Source organism: Leuciscus leuciscus, assembly GCF_965113295.1.
Source record: "Leuciscus leuciscus genome assembly, chromosome: 11".
Classification (NCBI taxonomy): domain Eukaryota; kingdom Metazoa; phylum Chordata; class Actinopteri; order Cypriniformes; family Leuciscidae; genus Leuciscus; species Leuciscus leuciscus.
This window is the reverse complement of record NC_138735.1, coordinates 2021224-2040761: the sequence shown is the minus strand read 5'-3', so window position 1 is coordinate 2040761 and position 19538 is coordinate 2021224. Positions and strand designations below refer to the sequence as shown.

Genomic DNA, 19538 nt, shown 5'->3' with positions numbered 1-19538 from the left:
AGCTGTCTATGTAGACTCCTATCAGACAGCATCCTAATCATCATTAAACATCATGAATGACTGTATTGACGCACATTGCAACAACTTTTGTTTTGTTTCGTGCTAATGCTAAGCACAAAAATACTGGGTGAAATACATCTGGACAGAATAATTTAATGCAACTTTTGTGAAATATTTATAACCAGCATTTCTTTATATTTGAAAGCCGATAACCTTGGCCGATAAATCTAAATCAAAATTTGCATATAATTTTAAACCTGATTACAAAAACAAAAGGCTCACCATTAACAGCCACGTCACAAGCACACAATTATGATGTTCTCATTATAAGTTTATGTAGCCGATATGACAGACTTGTGCAGCACATTGAACTGTATTTTATTTTTTTTCTTATTTTTTTCGTATTATTTTTATAAACAGTTTTAAAGTTATATTAACAGACACAAAAGCATAAAACAGTCAGGACAACAAAAGACACATTAACACACAACGAAAAAATTAAAAATTACAAAAAATAAGAAATTGTCTGGATTGCCTAGTCAGCAAGTATATGCAAAATAAATATTGAAAAAATAAACATAAATTACAATATTCACAATTGTTTTATACTTCAGTTAATTCACCGCAGGAGAAGAAAATAAATGTTAAACTTCCAAAAGTCTCAAGAGAGGGTCCCCATGTGGCTTCAAATCTTTTTTGTGAGCAGAACTCCCCAAAATATAACTGTTCCATTTGGATAATATAAAGCATCTCATTTAACCATCTCCGGAAACAAGGGGCTTGTGAAGTTTTCCAACTGAGGAGTATTACTATGCTGAAGAGTATGAGGGATGGTATCCATTACATCAGAATATTGGGCAAATTTTCTTATTGGGCCGATAACGATAACATTAAAAATGAACGTATATCAGCCGATACCGATATGGTGGCTGATATATCGTGCATCCCTAAATAACTCAACCTGTCACTCACATGACATCAGCCAATAGCAAACCACAAACATCCAATCAATTCCATTGATTCCTACAATTCCAATTCCTACATTTGTTCTTGTTCCAGAAGCACAACTGCAGTTTCATGCTGACTTTATTGGGATTCTTGTAGTTATTTTCCAGTCTTGAGTGATTTTTAAAAACTTTTCTTTGCTTCAAATCAAAGTTTGCAATGATTGTCCTCATAGCTGGTTGATTCATGAACTCTTTAACAAAGACTTTATGTTGGAAAAATGGCTGGAAAAAATGGAAAAGTGGACAGGAACACCTGCTTACTTTACTTTACTTTCTACTTTATTCTCCCATTCCTGGGAAATTTGTCTTGGACAACATGACACCTCCAGTACACCACTTCTATCACACACACAGTATAACATACAATAATTAGAATATAACAACATTTCAATAATAAAAACTAGCAGCAAAACCCCACAATTTTGAAAATCTCTATTTAAAGTGTTGGCACAAAAGTGTTTTATAACAATTAAACTTACACATCAAGACCCTGAATCATCTCCCTGATGGTAACACATTAAAATTCATATGTAAAATGTGTGTATCATCAGAAACAACTCTTTCAGCTTGCTTTAAATGCCTCGTACAGCTCTTGAATGGTCAGTTTCTCCTCCCACACTGTGATTTTTTGGCCAGTATGCACCAGTCGTGCAAGTTTTGATTTTGATTAAAACACGGCCCAATGTTTAACATAATTTTGCGGGCTATTTTTTATCGTAGGGACACACACTATCGCCGCTGAGACTGAGATGTGGAAGAGCTCTGAGTTCAGTTAAACAGGTCGGCTGTTCGACTCTCTGATCTCGACTCCATTGGGCGTTTTATCACAAGTAAACAGTGTTGGGTGTTTCTGGCGTACCAGCGGGTCGTGGGAAGCACAGATCTCGATTGTTAGAGATCCGAGACAGGAGGCTTAAGAAGTTCAAGCCCTCACTATCTGTAAAAACAGACTGTGTGTGAGTCAGATGAGGCAGATGTTCGACAGACATTCAACACTATCAGGACACAGAGGCGTTTCACTCAAACCAGACAATTGAGAATGTAAATATCAAGGGTTCTGTAGTGGATCTGGGGGAAAACCAGAGCTGAGAGCGGAAGAGATCCTGCTTACTTCAGCAGACAGGCTGTTTTGACAGACGTCGAGTGCAGAATTACTCATCTTACACCAAAAGAGTCTGAATCCTCACAGGGAAAGACTGCTGAATCCAAAACAACGGTGGCCGGAATGAAGCGTACGATCGTGAGGAATAGAACAAAATTATGTTTTAATAATAATAAATCTACAAGGGAAACCACTGGAGAATATCAGGGATATTATATATACTGTTTCTGAAGAGAAAGTAGATACTTTTGAGTGTGTAGCTGAAGAGTAACTAACTACTCCGTCATAATCGCGTCTTTAGCGAACCTTTATAGTTAAGTGTGTTTAAACTGTGCTGTCAATCATCTTTTTACAGTTAAAATCCTCCACATTTAATGCACTTTAACGTCCTAATGCTGAGAGAAATGCAGAAGCACGCTGATCTGCAGTTGGAGACTCTCCTCGTGTGTTTCACAATGATGTGATTAAAGGTTAATGACATATCTCCATAAAAGTTCACAATGATGTTGCAGATTAAATATAATGTGGATAACATTGATTAACATATTTTCAGCAGGTTAGATACTGTATATTAATCACTCAAACTCCTTTATCTAAACCTAACCGGCAGACTCGCAGATCCGCCATTTTGTAGTTTTTTAACACTTTTTATTCGAGTTTGTAGTTCTAATTGAATCCTCGTCCAACACACAATATTTGGAATTATATCTTTGGAATCCTCATTTCATCATACAATTTGAGAGCAACTATTTCTAATTTGAAATACTATTTAGGACGGATAGTGTGCGAATTGGGACGCAGCAAAGGAGTAATGAGGTAAATAAATGAACAACAGGTGAACATCATCAGTAACTAAGGGAACACACTGGCACACACTAACTAGGGCAACAAGGCAAACAGGGCATAAACGTTACTATATTAAAACTACACAAATCAGTGCTTTTTCATAGTTAGCTTTTCAATGCTCTGCATCAAACATTCCAGCAAAAATAGCAAGAGTAAAACAAATGTTCATGTAAGAGTATCAAACATCTGCAAACTCACATTTAAACTTCAGGTAATCATGTGGCCACATTCTGACTAATTGTCATTCGGATTCAGGCCTCCTCGGTAAGAGAACTGTGTTTGCACTATAAATCAATAAATCCATCAATGAATCAGTCATAATAGAATCATAATCGATGGCTTTTTATGTCCAGTGCTGTGCTGGGTCTTCTTAACCTCAAGAGCTCGTTACTTTGCTCATTTATCACTACATGAAGCATTACAACATATGAACGTCTCATCCTTCATCATATTAAGATCTCAACATGTATTGTGTTTTTCTTTAATGACCACACCGCAAGTTAAGCTTATGATTAGATGCTAATTTATGCAATTCATTACAGTCCAGAAAGTAGATGATCATAATCAGTGAAACTGTCAAGCTTTAATATCAGTATAAGTTTATAGTCGAGGTGTTTTTGACAGCGCCTGGTTTACAAAATGACTAAAATGACTGTACTCTGTAAAACAATTTTTTCTTGTTTTCCAGTATTATGTTACAATAAGGTTTTGTTTGTTAACATTAATGTATTAACTTAATGAACTAACCATGAGCAATACATTTGTTACTGTATTTGTTCATCTTTGTTACCTATAAATCCAGCTGTTCATTGTGTGTTCATGTTAGTTCACAGTGCATTAACTAATGTTAACAAATGCAACTTTTGATTTGAATAATGTGTTAGTAAATGTTGAAATTAACATTAACTAAGATTAATAAATGCTGTAGAAGTGCAGTTCATTATTCATTTATGTTAACTAATGTAACTATTGTAAAGTGTTACCTTTTTTCCAGAACAAAATATTGTATAAATACTAAACATTCGTAAATCAAGATACATTTACCAGAGAAGCAAAATATCTTAAAATATTAAGTCTGAGTTTGTGAATTTTTGTTATCAAAGTTAAGCAAATTTATGCTTAAAAAGAACAAATATCTGCCAATGGGGTCAGAAAAATCATCTTTATTTTATAAATAATTATTAAATATTATTAAATAATATTACAATTATTTTATTTTATTATTTATAAATAATCTTTAATACGTTTATTTGTCCTAGGCCATAGCAGATATTTGTTCTTGTTTTATGCATAAACTCACAAGTTTGGTGATTTCCCCCCAGTAAACAAGTCTTAATATCTTCAGTCATTTTGCTTCTCCAGTAAATGTATTATAATTTAATAACGCTTAGATATTTGTGCTGGAAACAAACAAAGCAAAAATATTGAGGAAGAACTTAAAAAAACAATTTTTAGTGTATTGATTGAACACCATAAACAATGCCATAAAAATTGGAAATGCATATTAAACAAGACAAGACACGTCCAGTAAGCCATCTAGTAAACCAGTTACTGTTTATAATCATATTTACAATTTGGCTTATCAACAATCATTGATTTACATTGTATACGAGTATACATAAAGTAGTTTAATTGAAGATATAAAAAAAATAGTTTTCAATGATATAAAGATTTACTAATATTTTAAAAGTTGTACTGATTTTATTTTTTTAAACCTATAAGCTTAAAGCAAGTGTTGCTTGATTAGTGTTCAGTGTGTCTTACCTGCAGCGAGGCACACTGGGAGAATGAGTCTGAATATGAGTCCACACACCACCTCCGAGGCCATCATATCAGCACAAGAATATAATAACTCAGATCAGAATTCACAAATCTCTCCAAGTCCAGTCTTTCTGTCGGCTTCGGCCGCGGGACATGATCCTGGATCCGGGATCAGACTGTAGTCCTCATGGTGAACATAAGCGTGAAGAAGTTTAAAGATAATCCCGAAGGTCTGCTTCACTTCTCTTCAGTTCTCCTCAGACATGTTTTCCTCTTCTCCAAATGTTTTGCTCTTCTCCAAACTGGGATTTGCTCTTACCTGTTGACAGGAGAGATCATGGCGCTTCACGCGCACTGCGAAACATCAGCAAGTTGCATGTTTATTCGCTCCAAGTTTGTTGTGTTTCCTCCGAAACTGCGTGGCGAGAGATATCTCTCAGTCCTCGGCGATTGTGAAAGGCGTTCGCTCGCGTTTTCCTCAGTTCTGGAGCGTTTGACGCGCGTTTACGCGGCACAGCTGTGCGCACACTGGCATCTGGACTCACTTTTTCTCCTCCTCAATGAACAGCCTGAAGGACCACCCTGCAAATCTGACGAATAACTCCAGCAGGACTCGAGCACTGATGAAGAGGTGTGTGTGTGTGTGTGTGTGTGTGTGTGTGTTAGTCCCGGAGACGCGAGATAAACTGACGCGCACGACTTTATACAGGAATAACAACGAGTGGTTGTAGAATCACGTCACATATTTATATATAAAAAGAAAGAAAGAAAGAAGCCATTGCGTATTTCTCACTTTTTTTATGTATTTATTACAAAGAAAGCTTGAAAAAAGAAATGCAATGCAGTTTACCCAAAAATCTATTTAAATGTATTTTTATTTAATTATTAAATATACATTTATATTTTTAAATATATTTTATTGTCAAATATGTCATTACATGATGCATTTGTCGAGTTTGTTAAGTAATATAACGGTATGAGTATAACAGCGGCTGTAGCGCCCCCTGCCGAGCGTCCCGCGCTACTGTCGCACTGGTTCATCACAGAACTCCACAATAGCGCTTTCATTCGATGTCTATATTTAAATATGCGTTAATGCAGAAACGTCTATGATGTAAACTATTAACTATTAAATAAAAATAAACTGTTAAATGTTCTTTTATTGTGAAATACCATTTCATACTACCATTTCTACTCACATGAGGCCCATACATTAGTACTTTTGTTCTGCTTTGATCACAGGATATAAATTACACTTTACTATATATTCACATAGAAAACAGCTGATTTACATTGTAGAAATATTTCACAATATTGAAGTTTATTTTGAATCAAATAAATGCAGCCTTGGTGAGCAGAAGATACTTCTTTTAAAAATATTAAACATATTAGCAATCCCAAACTTTTGCATGGCAAAGTGTGTGTATGCATGCATGTATGTATGTATGTATATATTTATTTATTTATTGTTTGTATTGTCAATCATCAGCCATTTTTTGCAGCATAAAGTTTTGAGGAAATTAAATTTTAGCAGGGAGTAAAAGATAGAAAGCAAGAGCTCAGATGAAGCCAAATGTGCAACAATAGAGTTTGTTAATGTTAATGTTAATGCTAATGTTAATGCTAATGTTATGCTGGACTGTGATCGGGTTATAAGAAGGAAACTCATAACTCTGCTCGGTTAAACTTTATATTAAATCTGGCAGCTCCAAGTCTTTCCAAAAGAATGGAGATCTCTCCGGATCTAAACAAGACTGTGGCTTGACTGAATGTGGGAATAAAATTCAATTGAATTTGCCAAATTTCAGCTGTATATTTAATTTCCAAGCTCTCTTGCATATGAACAGACATCTGGAGCCGTGGCCACCTCTCCCAGAGATCCAGCGGGAGGAAAGGCCTCTGCTTTTACTCCCAAATGAAGAAATACAATATGCACAAAAACTACACAATCATAAGAAAGTGAATATGGTTAATAATTTGGGGTGAATAATAACTGGACAGCATTGATTTCATGGTATGCTTTTAATCGGTCATACTAGAGGAATGTTGCCCTGATTTAAAAGGCAAGAGAAACTATAAAAACTCACATCTCTATATTTATACAACAACTGTTAGATCTACAGATCATCCGTCATTAGAAAACATAAGAAATGTAAAATACAGGTTTAACCGCAGTGAGTTTCAGGAACAAACACCAGGATTTGTTGTGTGTTTCAGTCATAATATGAGCGGTCACATGATGAACGTGTAGAACCGGATCTCCAGATGTGTTTCATCTAACCACGCTTTAAACAAGCTCAATGTTTACATTTATTCTCTGATAACAAGGTCTAATATCTTATTTCGCAGATCAAGATAAAAACACTGAGTAAGAAAGGAGTTTTAGAAGTGTTTGTATATAGAATTAATTCTCAGAAATGTCATACTTTCTTCCATTGCAAGATAATGATTCCTGAGTAATGATCTGATCTCACTACTGTAAAAGATTTAAGCTCTCTGATCATAAGCGTTCATAACCAGCTGCAGATCCTCCCATTATCAAATCAAACTTGTTATATTGGTATGGAACATCAGCAGAGTTTGGCATCATCCGCATCCTTGCATTTTCAAGGCAAACCCGTTGAAGATCCAGTGATTAACGTTATTTCCGTGACGACAGGGGTTAGAGGTTAAAAGGTCGTGGCTCCAGTGATTACGCTTTATCTTCGTGACTTTAGGATGTTTAAACGTGTGAATATAGCGCTGAAAGGACACTGCAGATGTGACGTGGCAGGATTGTGTGTTCTGAGGTAATAGGATGGGGTCATGGGGTCAGAGGTCAGGGGTCACGGGCAGGTCGTCAGGGTCAGTGTCGTCACGCCCGTAGTTTATAGGCTGAAGCTGCTTCACCACATAGTCTGCGATCTCACGAGTCCCAGCGGCCACAACTCTTCTGGACATCAGGTCGAGTGTGTTCCCTATGAGACACACACACACACACACACACACACACACACACACACACGAGGTCAAGTGTGTTCCCTACAACACAAACACACACACACACACACACACACACACAAGGTCGAGTGTGTTCCATACGACATCAACACACACACACACACACACACACACACACACACACACACACACACACACACACACACACACACACACACACACACACACACACACACACACACACACACACACACAAGGTCGAGTGTGTTCCATACGACATCAACACACACACACACACACACACACACGCACACACACACACACACACACACAAGCACTCTCTTCCATATATATATATATATATATATATATATACACACACACACACACACATTTTATTTTATTGTTTTTATTTATAATTTATTGTTTTTTTATTTATTTCATTTATTTCATTTAAGTTTAGTTTAGATTAGTTTAGTTTATTCCCGTGGCTGTGTAATAGGCACTTGTGTGTGACTTCTAGTACAGCTGTATCTCCACATCTGCCAGCCTGTTGATTTCCCAGTGTGTCATAACTATATCTCTGACCCAGTTCAGCTGGATCCTCACACACATGTACAGTAAGGCATGATTACAGTACGATCCCTGAACACAGAACTCCATCAGCTGAATCACACAGAGCATCACTGAGTCTATGAGCAAATCTGAGAGATCTTCATCCCATTATAAGAGTTCTGGCAGAGGCCGTCAGGTTTAGATTTTGTTCCATATTCATGAAGACTTACAAAAGGAGATGTTATGAAGAATATCATGCCAGTTACTTTTTCATACTGCAAATTAAAAGGTGAATGAGAATGTCTCTGTCAGCTCAATTGTCATGTCAATTTTTATTTTATTTTATACTTATAATAATTGTTTGCAGATTAAGTTTGTCTGTAATGCAGCTGATTAATTTTTGTTAATTTTTTTTCTATTGAAAGAGAGCAGAATATTTAAACAATGCTTAAAGAGCATTTGTGTGAGATTTGAGTTGGACAGAAATCTGAGAACTTAAAGAGCATGACCTGTTTAGTTGACTCAAAGTTCATTTAAACAACCATTTCAAAAGCTGAAGTGATTTTCTTTTTTTATATTATAGTTAGAATATGTATAACTCAGTGTTTTAACTAATTGAAAAAGCTGAATAATCGTTCCAAACGTACTGATTAGTCGGCGAAATAATCGACGATTAGTCGATTAATCGTTCTAATAATCGTTAGATTAATCGATTATCAAAATAATCGTTTGTTGCAGCCCTACTCCCTGTTTTTAAAGAAACAGTTCTCCTAGCAGGGCACAGAACGTATGTTAAACTTACTGATCTAATCTGAATAATGATTTTTATGTACAGTAGATTTATCAAAGCTAACATCAAATAAAATGAGTAAAACTTTAAACAAACAATACGTAAAATGAATCGCAGGTGCAGCTTTTATTATAGCACTTTTCATAGCACTATTAAAGTTCAGTATGCAAACACTGAGCTATTTTAACATCCTACAGTTTAAACATCCTACTTTTAGTTACAATTTATATACAAATATTACATTGTGTATGAGAACATGTAAATGTTTATATTTTCATCATGTGTGCCTCATTGTTTGATTAAGCAATGAAGTTTCTCACCTTCGAGTTTTCAGCGTTTTTAATGAAATATTAATAATAATGAATCGATCAATCAGGAATAAAAGCCCTTATTGTTTAAAATCCTACATTATTAATGAATTACACACTTGATAAGAATATAAAGGAAGATTTTCCACATGAGGTCGAGCGCGTTCCCTACGACACAAACACAGAGACATCAACACACCAACACACTCACACACAAGGTCGAGCACGTTCCCTACGACACAAACACAGAGACATCAACACACACACTCAAACATATATATACACTCACCTAAAGGATTATTAGGAACACCATACTAATACTGTGTTTGACCCCCTTTCGCCTTCAGAACTGCCTTAATTCTACATGGCATTGATTCAACAAGGTGTTGAAAGCATTCTTTAGAAATGTTGGCCCATATTGATAGGATAGCATCTTGCAGTTGATGGAGATTTGTGGGATGCACATCCAGGGCACGAAGCTCCCGTTCCACCACATCCCAAAGATGCTCTATTGGGTTGAGATCTGGTGACTGTGGGGGCCATTTTAGTACAGTGAACTCATTGTCATGTTCAAGAAACCAATTTGAAATGATTCGAGCTTTGTGACATGGTGCATTATCCTGCTGGAAGTAGCCATCAGAGGATGGGTACATGGTGGTCATAAAGGGATGGACATGGTCAGAAACAATGCTCAGGTAGGCCGTGGCATTTACACGATGCCCAATTGGCACTAAGGGGCCTAAAGTGTGCCAAGAAAACATCCCCCACACCATTACACCACCACCACCAGCCTGCACAATGGTAACAAGGCATGATGGATCCATGTTCTCATTCTGTTTACGCCAAATTCTGACTCTACCATCTGAATGTCTCAACAGAAATCGAGACTCATCAGACCAGGCAACATTTTTCTAGTCTTCAACTGTCCAATTTGGTGAGCTTGTGCAAATTGTAGCCTCTTTTTCCTATTTGTAGTGGAGATGAGTGGTACCCGGTGGGGTCTTCTGCTGTTGTAGCCCATCCGCCTCAAGGTTGTGCGTGTTGTGGCTTCACAAATGCTTTGCTGCATACCTTGGTTGTAACGAGTGGTTATTTCAGTCAAAGTTGCTCTTCTATCAGCTTGAATCAGTCGGCCCATTCTCCTCTGACCTCTAGCATCAACAAGGCATTTTCGCCCACAGGACTGCCGCATACTGGATGTTTTTCCCTTTTCACACCATTCTTTGTAAACCCTAGAAATGGTTGTGCATGAAAATCCCAGTAACTGAGCAGATTGTGAAATACTCAGACCGGCCCGTCTGGCACCAACAACCATGCCACGCTCAAAATTGCTTAAATCACCTTTCTTTCCCATTCTGACATTCAGTTTGGAGTTCAGGAGATTGTCTTGACCAGGACCACACCCCTAAATGCATTGAAGCAACTGCCATGTGATTGGTTGATTAGATAATTGCATTAATGAGAAATTGAACAGGTGTTCCTAATAATCCTTTAGGTGAGTGTATATACTTGATAAGAACATAAAGGAAGATTTTCCACATCAGAACTGAGTTGTGTTGTTCCAAGACTGACCTGTGGTAATAATAATAATAATAACAATAATATAATAATAACCTGTGGTGTCGATGACGACTCCTCCTGCCTCTCTGATGATGTAATAATAATAATAACTAGATGCGAAAGTTCGTCGAGACAAACTTTAAGTTGGCTTGAGAAAGTTTGGACCAGAACGTTTTTTGCTAGGCGGTTGCTAGGATGTTATGGGTGGTTGCTATGGTGTTGCTAGGGTATTTTGGGAGGTTGCTAGGGTGTTCTGGGTGGTTGCTAGGTGGTTGCTAGGGTCTTTTGGGTGGTTGCTAGGGTCTTTTGGGTGGTTGCTAGGTGGTTGCTAGGGTGTTCTGGGTGGTTGCTAGGGTGTTTTGGGTGGTTGCTAGGGTATTCTGGGTGGTTGCTAGGCGGTTGCTAGGATATTTTGGGTGGTTGCTAGGGTCTTTTGGGTGGTTGCTAGGGTGTTCTGGGTGGTTGCTAGGTGGTTGCTAGGGTTTTCTGGGTGGTTGCTAGGGTGTTTTGGGTGGTTGTTAGGGTATTCTGGGTGGTTGCTAGGCGGTTGCTAGGATATTTTGGGTGGTTGCTAGGGTCTTTTGGGTGGTTGCTAGGCAGTTGCTAGGGTGTTCTGGGTGGTTGCTAGGGTGTTTTGGGTGGTTGCTAGGATATTTAGGGTGGTTGCTAGGGTCTTTTGGGTGGTTGCTAGGCGGTTGCTAGGGTATTTTGGGTGGTTGCTAGGGTATTCTGGGTGGTTGCTAGGGTATTTTGGGTGGTTGCTAGGCTATTTTGGGTGGTTGCTAGGGTGTTTTGGGTGGTTGCTAGGGTATTCTGGGTGGTTGCTAGGCGGTTGCTAGGATATTTTGGGTGGTTGCTACGGTGTTTTGGGTGGTTGCTATGGTGTTTTGGGTGGTTGCTAGGGTGTTCTGGGTGGTTGCTAGGCGGTTGCTAGGGTGTTATGGGTGGTTACTAGGATGTTTTGTGTGGTTGCTATGGTGTTGCTAGGGTATTTTGGGTGGTTGCTAGGGTGTTTTGGGTGGTTGCTAGGGTGTTCTGGGTGGTTGCTAGGTGGTTGCTAGGGTGTTATGGGTGGTTACCAGGATGTTTTGTGTGGTTGCTATGGTGTTGCTAGGGTATTTTGGGTGGTTGCTAGGGTCTTTTGGGTGGTTGCTAGGCGGTTGCTAGGGTGTTTTGGGTGGTTGCTAGGTGGTTGCTAGGGTGTTCTGGGTGGTTGCTAGGATATTTTGGGTGGTTGCTAGGGTCTTTTGGGTGGTTGCTAGGGTGTTCTGGGTGGTTGCTAGGTGGTTGCTAGGGTGTTCTGGGTGGTTGCTATGGTATTCAGAGCGGTTGATATGGTGTTACTAGGTTGGTTGGTAGTTGTCACAGATGGTTACTATGGAGTTTTTATAGAGTTCTTACTTAACTAATCGCTATTAGCATGTAGCTATTCACTGCTAGCATGTGTAGCATGTTGAACGTGCTGTTTGCTAGCATGAGTCAAAAGAGCCAAACCTCATCTCTATACGATGTTCTGATACAGAGATATAGGTCTTGCAAAACGGTTGCTAGGGTACTCAAGTTTGGTTGCTATGGCGTTGCTTTGGAGCTGGTATATTTAAATTAAGAAGTTTAAAGTGGTTTGAAGTTTAAAGTAGTTTAAAGTAGTTTGAAGTTTATGATAGATAGATAGATAGATAAGTTAGATTGATAGACAGACAGACAGACACACACACACACACTAAAGGGGGTCGCACACCGGATGCGCAGCTCGGCGGCGCGCCGCGCAGCGCCACGTCTTTTAAATTCAAACACACTATTCTCTATGAGAGTACACACACCGGCGGCGCCTTTCGGCGGCTCAGGACCGTGTTCAAAATCCTGCCGCGCCACAGAGCGCCATTTACATAGTTTTATATAAAATGTACATGTGTGTGTCTCAAATCGTAGTTAATGTATATACGGACTTCACCCTGTGCTGCAATATACATTTAGTTTTATATTTATTTACAGAAATCAGAAAATTGCTGATGTTATCGGATTTTCAGGTGACAGTTGTCCTAGACGTGGCGCGGCGCGGCGCTGAGCTGCGCGTCCGGTGTGCGGCCGCCTTAACTCGCTCACACACTCACTCAGACACACACGCACACTCAGAGTTTATGAGTTTAGAGTTTATAAGTATAAATTGATGAGTTTATAAGTGTACGAGTTTTTGAGTTTAGAGATTATAAGTTTAAATGAGTTTACAGTTTATAAGTTTGAGTTTAAGAGTTCAGAGTTTATACATTTATGAGTTTAAGAGTTCATAAGTCTATGAATTCATGAGTTTATAAGTTAATTAGTTTATAAGTGTATGAGTTTAGAGTTTATAAGTTTAAATGAAGTAAATTTAGTAGTTTGAAGTTTAATTTAGTTTGAAGTTTAATTTAGTTTGAAGTAGATAGATGAGTGTATTAGTTTAAATGAAGTAAATTTAGTAGTTTGAAGTTTAAATTAGTTTAAAGTTTAAATTAGTTTAAAGTTTAAATTAGTTTGAAGTTTAAAGTTTAAATTAGTTTGAAATTTAATTTAGTTTGAAGTTTAATTTAGTTTGAAGTTTAATTTAGTTTGAAGTAGATAGATAGATGAGTTTATTAGTTTAAATGAAGTAAATTTAGTAGTTTGAAGTTTAAATTAGTTTAAAGTTTAAATTAGTTTGAAGTTTAAAGTTTAAATTAGTTTGAAGTTTAATTTAGTTTGAAGTTTAATTTAGTTTGAAGTTTAATTTAGTTTGAAGTTTAATTTAGTTTGAAGTTTAATTTAGTTTGAAGTAGATAGATAGATGAGTTTATTAGTTTAAATGAGTCTCAATGGCTCATATAGTATATAGAACGGCAGTTTGGTTTAGTCTTCAAGGGATTTAGATTTGAATTTTTGTCGGTTGGTCAGTTTGAAAAAGTCAATGGGAGTTTTTCCGAGTTTTGATCGTCATTTTTAGGAAAACCGTAAGTCCGATCAGTTAGAAAAGATATAGCATACCGAGTCAGAATAGTCTGAAGGTCTGAGCCGAGTTTGGAGTATGTAGAGTTAAAGCTCTAGGCTGTATTAAAGTTATATTTTTTTAGTCTCAGAAGAAGAATAATAATATTAAGTTTAAGTACAATATCAGTAAGTTGGCTCTCTCAGCCAACTTAATAATAATAATAATAACCTGTGGTGTCGATGACGACTCCTCCTGCCTCTCTGATGATGACGGCGGCCGCTGCGATGTCCCAGCAGTGAAGACCGAACTGGTAATACGCCTCCGCAGACCCACTGGCCACGAGACACAGGGAGAGAGTCGAGCTGCCGATGATCCTCACACTGCGGGTCAAAGGTCACATTTACATAACAGACTGTATGCTAGCAATAAGGTACTCGAGGCTGTGCTGTATGGTGAATAAGTCTGAGGGTGTTGTTAGGCACGACGCGAAGCGGAGTATTATAATAATAAAAAAATTAAGGAATAAACACTATTTGACTTTCATGTTTTAATTATAAGCTGTTGTGCAGCACTTTGACAAAAATGTTTTTATTTTCATATGATTAAAATATAAATTAATGTTTTATGCCTTCATTTGATTGGCAGAAAAATTTTAATACACACAACACAGAATTTCATTAGGAAAAACAAACATTTCATAGTACTTTGTAATTATTTAAATTGTTTTTATGAATTCAAATAGGTAGACATGCTTTTTGATTATTAAAATTTAATTAAACCGTTAAAATGGAATCCAGAAAACTTAAAACCGAAAAGACAGAATTTTGTAAAAATACAACAGAATAAAAAAAAATCAAAAAAGTATTTCATAGGGCCCTTCTAAGCGTTCTTCTAAAATTTTAAAACCATTAAAATGGAGTCCAGAAAAATTAAAACCCCAAAAAACTGAAATTGGAAAAAAATTAAACTTGGGAAAAAATTCATGATTTCATGTTGTAAATCATGTTGCACTGAAAAAAATGGTGTAGGATTATAGTAAATTTCACAATTAAATCACAGAGAAATGGCAAGTTAATTTTAAAGTATAAAGACTCGAGTAATTTTCTTGTAAAACACACTCCAATAATGTTTGCTTATGTGCAACTTTGAAATGTGATTGTCCCAGTGTGGCCGTACCCATGAGTCGGTGCGCTCAACATTTTCCTCATATTTCCCAGGAAGATATCCAGTGTTGCAGGGTCTCTCTTGGCCCCGATCTCAGTCAGAATGAGGGCCTTGGACACATCTGACAGAGACACGAAACACATCATATCATCACATACTGTAATCACGTCTGCAGCATTTACTGTACGCTGGAAGTTAATCAGCAAAGGCTTGTAGCAAAAACAGGCCAATCAAGTGAGATTAAACCCATAAAGGACAATCATATTTTTTAATGAATTATTTAAATATGCATTTAAATTAGAGTTTGGGGTCTGTACATTTATACATCCATATATATATATATATATATATATATACACACACATACACTTTTATTAACCAAGGACACATTACAATGTTTAAAAGTGACATTTATAATTTTATAAAATGTTTCTGTTTCAAATTAATGCTGTTCTTTTGAACTTTCTATTCATCAAAGAATCCTGAAAAATTAAATGTATCAGTTTCCACAAAAATATGAAGCTGTTTTCAACATTGATAATAATCATAAATATCTCTTGAGCATCAAATCATCATATTAGAATGATTTCTGAAGGATCATGTGACACTGAAGACTGGATCACAGGAATAAATTACACTTTACTACATATTCACATAGAAAACAGATGATTTACACTGGAATAATATTTTAGAATATTACTGTCATGGTTTCCATTGTATTTTTGTGTTATGTGACTTATTTTGAAGAGTGTTTTCTGGTTTCTCCTGTGTTTAGTTCCTGTTTTACTTTTTTTTTTTAAATAGTTACTGTTGTTTGTTACCATAGTGATTGATTACTATCACCTGTACCTTGTTATCGGCTGTTGTCGGGCGTTGTTTCCCGTTTGGTTTATCATCTTCTTCTCCTTTTTGGATTTATGTTTCTCCTGTTGGATCTCTCTCATTTAGATGACCTTTATTTGTGTGTTTTTTCACACAGATCCCCGTCCCTCTGCCACACCGTTACAATTACTGTTCTACTGTATTTGTGATCAGATAAATGCAGAAGAGACTCTATCACAAACTTTCTGACCCCAAACTTTTCTACAGTAGTTTAACAATGGTCTAATTTTAGAAAATCAACTTAAACTTATATTATTTGTCAAAGAAACATTTATAGTTTAACAATGGTCTGATCAGCATTCAGGACCGTAACTATGTGTTTTATACCACCATTATAAAGCGACAAGTTGATTATCATTTATTGCAAAAAAATAAGAGAAATAATTTTCTGACCTTTTTCTTTATTTTTATGTTCATAGTTTCTGTTTTAATTTTAGATTGTTTTAGTAATTTTATTTTGTGTTTTTGTCATTTTTTTTTAAATGTGGGTTTAGCTTTAATTTATTTGTATTTAATTAATTTGTTATTATTATATTTATTTTTTGTTTTCTTAATTTGTCAAGGAAACATTTATAGTTTAACAATGGTCTAATCGGCACTCAGGACCGTAACTATGTGTTTTATAATTCAAATCAGTTTCACTTTGCCATTGTAAAGCGACAAGTTGATTATAATTTATTGCAAATAAATAAGTTAAATAATTTGCTGACCTTTCTCTTTGGAAACCTGTAGTCGAACACCATTGCGAAAGGCTCCGTGTCCTTTCCTGGCGGTGTACAGCGTCCCGTCGAAGCAGTGGTAGATCACACCGAACTCCAGCTGACACACACACGTTTATTGTTCACACACACTTTATACTGTACACTAGGGCTGGGTAAAAAATATTGATTTCTCGATTTTAATCGATTCTCATTTTTACGAGCCGATATGGATTCTTAAATCCCCAAAAATCGATTAGTCATTCTGTTTTCAGTTGATGAATGAATGTAACATTGTAGCGCTGCATCCATCCAATAAATCGCAACAATCTCTGTGCTTTGTTACTATTGATATGAAACAAAGTCTCAGATTTCAAATTACGTCCATTTTCTTATGAAATTCAAAAACATAATTACAGTTTTGTGGCTGTGGCGTGAGATCGCTCTGGCTCATCTCTAGAGAAGCACATGATCTTCTCTTCGCCTTAATAATACCAGTTACAGCACGAAATAAACATGAATGAGCTTCTGAAAGTGTGTTAAAAGGTAGAGTACACCTTATCGAAGTTCGTATCATGTGACATGGAGTCGCCCAATCAGTGTTTCACCCGTGGAAAGACGTCAGTAAAACAGCTTGTAAACAATGTCATGTAACGTCACATTTACCTCAGAAAAACCATATCCAGTGACCATAAACTCGTCAGTCAGCGAGACAAACTAACTCTAGAGAGGAGCATTCTGCTAAATATTCGCACCATATTACATATTCATTATAATTTGTTCTTCAATATTTAATGCATGTTTGAATAAATCTGACAGGTTTTTATGACAGCCACCATTTAAATGTTTATATTTCATATAACTGTATTATTATAGAAATATTTAAAACTGTAATTTAAGTGTTTGTATTCAAATCAGTTATTTTTTACCTTCAATATTATAGTAGGCTAATGAAGCCTATAGGCTACCACTGACTCCCATAGTTTACAGCATTAGTTAAGAGATTTGTTAAAAGATTAGAAATTTGCCATGTATTGTCCCTGATATCCAAAATAATCAATATTCAATCGAATTGAATTGAATGCTTGTGAATCGAAATCGAATCGAATTGTGAAATTTGTGTCAATACCCAGCCCTACTGTACATGTACATCATCAGGGAGAGAACCAGTCATTGGGATCCATCCGTGCTTTACCTCTTTCCTCACGGCGAATCCGATGCTCACTGCCACCATGGGAAAACTGCAAGCCAAGGATTGTGTGTTGGGAATATATTTCTATGATGATTTAAACACAACATATGAAGACGCTTCTCTTACCTGTGCACAAAGTTACAGGTCCCGTCGATGGGATCTATTATCCAGGTCGGGCTGTCGGTCAGCTCACACTTCACTCCGGCGGCTGACGACTCCTCTCCGATAAACCTTTCAGTGACATGTGACACACACAACATCAACATTACACCAACAGTTATTACTAGAGAACGGTCACACATTAAACAGTCTGTCCAGCCCTTTATAGAAATCTTCTACAGGAAAACCATTCGAATTTGCAAAACACTTCATTATCATGTTCATATAACCTGATATTTACATGGTAATTCAGTCTTATTTGAGAATTATTTAGTATCTTTTTTAGTATTATAGTATCAATTTATATGCTGAATTAGCTTTTATTTTTTATATATTCAGATTCGACTTTAATATTAGATTAAGTTTTAGTAGGGCGGGGCGGTTCAGCAAAAAGAGGAGGCGTGTTCCGGCGCAAACGTTCCCTGGTGCTATTTTGTAGTTTCAGAAAACAATTCCGCCACAGACCAGGAGAAACCTAGTCTAAAGTCAGTGGCGCGTTCAGATGCTATTTTAAGGGCGCATGATTGGCCATAATGTAGCGTGAGCACAACGCGCAACACTTTGATTCTCTCATCTACACATAAGCATCAGTTCTCATTTTTAGAAAATCATACATTATTACAAGGAACAATATTACCACACGAGGGAAATCATTGTTGTGTCCATGAAGATGTGAAAAAATAGGCATAAATCTAGCTTACACATTTACCCAAATTATCATACGCCTGTTTAACCGAAGCTAATTTGGGTGTGTTTCTCCATCCCCAATGTCACTTCTCTGTGTTTTACGGCCCTGACGAGAACGTCGGTCTCCTCGGCTGTGAACCGCTCCTGGCGTGAGTCTGGCAAATCCACCGTTATAATAGCAATCCGCCATGGAACAAGCGCGCCTGCTCTTAAAGGGAATGTGAGATGACGCTCTGATTGGTTTATTTCACGTTACACCCAAACCACACCTATGAGTAATGCAGACCAACACATTTTAGATTTGCGTCGAGCGCAAGAGTCATTTATCCCGCCAGTATAATAGTCTCCTCACGTCATGCCATGTCCATGTCCTGTTCCCCTGCACGGGCCTGGCCCCCCATCCCCCCCCCGAGACTGCCTCCGCTCCTGAACTTTTGGTGTTTTGGTCTTGTGTCGGGCGTCGGGAGCCGCCCATAGAGTGTGTGGGGGGGGGGGGATGTCGCGTCTTGTTTTTGGTCATGTTTCATGTCTTGTCATGTGATTCCCTGGCCCTGATGTGATCCTGCCATGTGTTCTGTGTCATGCTGTCAGTGGTTCATTGTTTAATCATGTGCACAGGTGTCCCCTGTCTTGTCATTAGTGCTTGTGTATTTAAGCCCTCATGTTTGACATGTGTCTTTGTCAAGTATTGTTTCCTGTAACCACTGTTGGGAAGTAATGTCCATGTTCTTGTTCTTGTTTTGAGTTTCATGCCACGCCATGCTTTTGTTTTATGTTTGATCTTGATTTGGATATTATTGTTTACTAGAATGTTACTAGTGTTACACTTGCCTCCAGTGGACTAACATTCAGGTAGTTGTCAAGGCAACATTTATAATTTTAGTTTTTGCCTCTAATATTTCTAGTGTATTTTATTGTACTGGTATTAGTTCAGAGTAAAGACAGT

General features: G+C 37.1%; 2 protein-coding genes and 1 long non-coding RNA gene across 5 annotated transcripts in view; 1 reads left to right on the top strand and 2 right to left on the bottom strand.

The window, feature by feature from the left end:
• The window catches only part of piezo2a (piezo-type mechanosensitive ion channel component 2a), a 190527-nt gene extending 185152 nt beyond the window's left edge, over nt 1-5375 (bottom strand). For all 3 annotated transcript variants that reach the window (XM_082183793.1, XM_082183795.1, XM_082183794.1), the window contains exon 1: nt 4720-5375. In XM_082183793.1, the coding sequence (XP_082039919.1) occupies nt 4720-4786 (67 nt within the window). In that variant the 5' untranslated portion in view covers nt 4787-5375. The remainder of the gene's footprint in view (nt 1-4719) is intronic.
• The window catches only part of LOC309509222, a 138147-nt gene that overhangs the window by 103117 nt on the left and 15492 nt on the right, over nt 1-19538 (top strand). The window lies entirely within an intron of this gene.
• The window catches only part of impa2 (inositol monophosphatase 2), a 15896-nt gene continuing 3077 nt past the window's right edge, over nt 6720-19538 (bottom strand). The window contains exons 3-8 of the mRNA XM_082183819.1: nt 17873-17977; nt 17750-17795; nt 16567-16675; nt 14987-15095; nt 14039-14190; nt 6720-7673 (exon numbers count right to left, since the gene is read on the bottom strand). Coding sequence (XP_082039945.1) covers nt 7528-7673; nt 14039-14190; nt 14987-15095; nt 16567-16675; nt 17750-17795; nt 17873-17977 — 667 coding nt within the window. The 3' untranslated portion in view covers nt 6720-7527. The remainder of the gene's footprint in view (nt 7674-14038; nt 14191-14986; nt 15096-16566; nt 16676-17749; nt 17796-17872; nt 17978-19538) is intronic.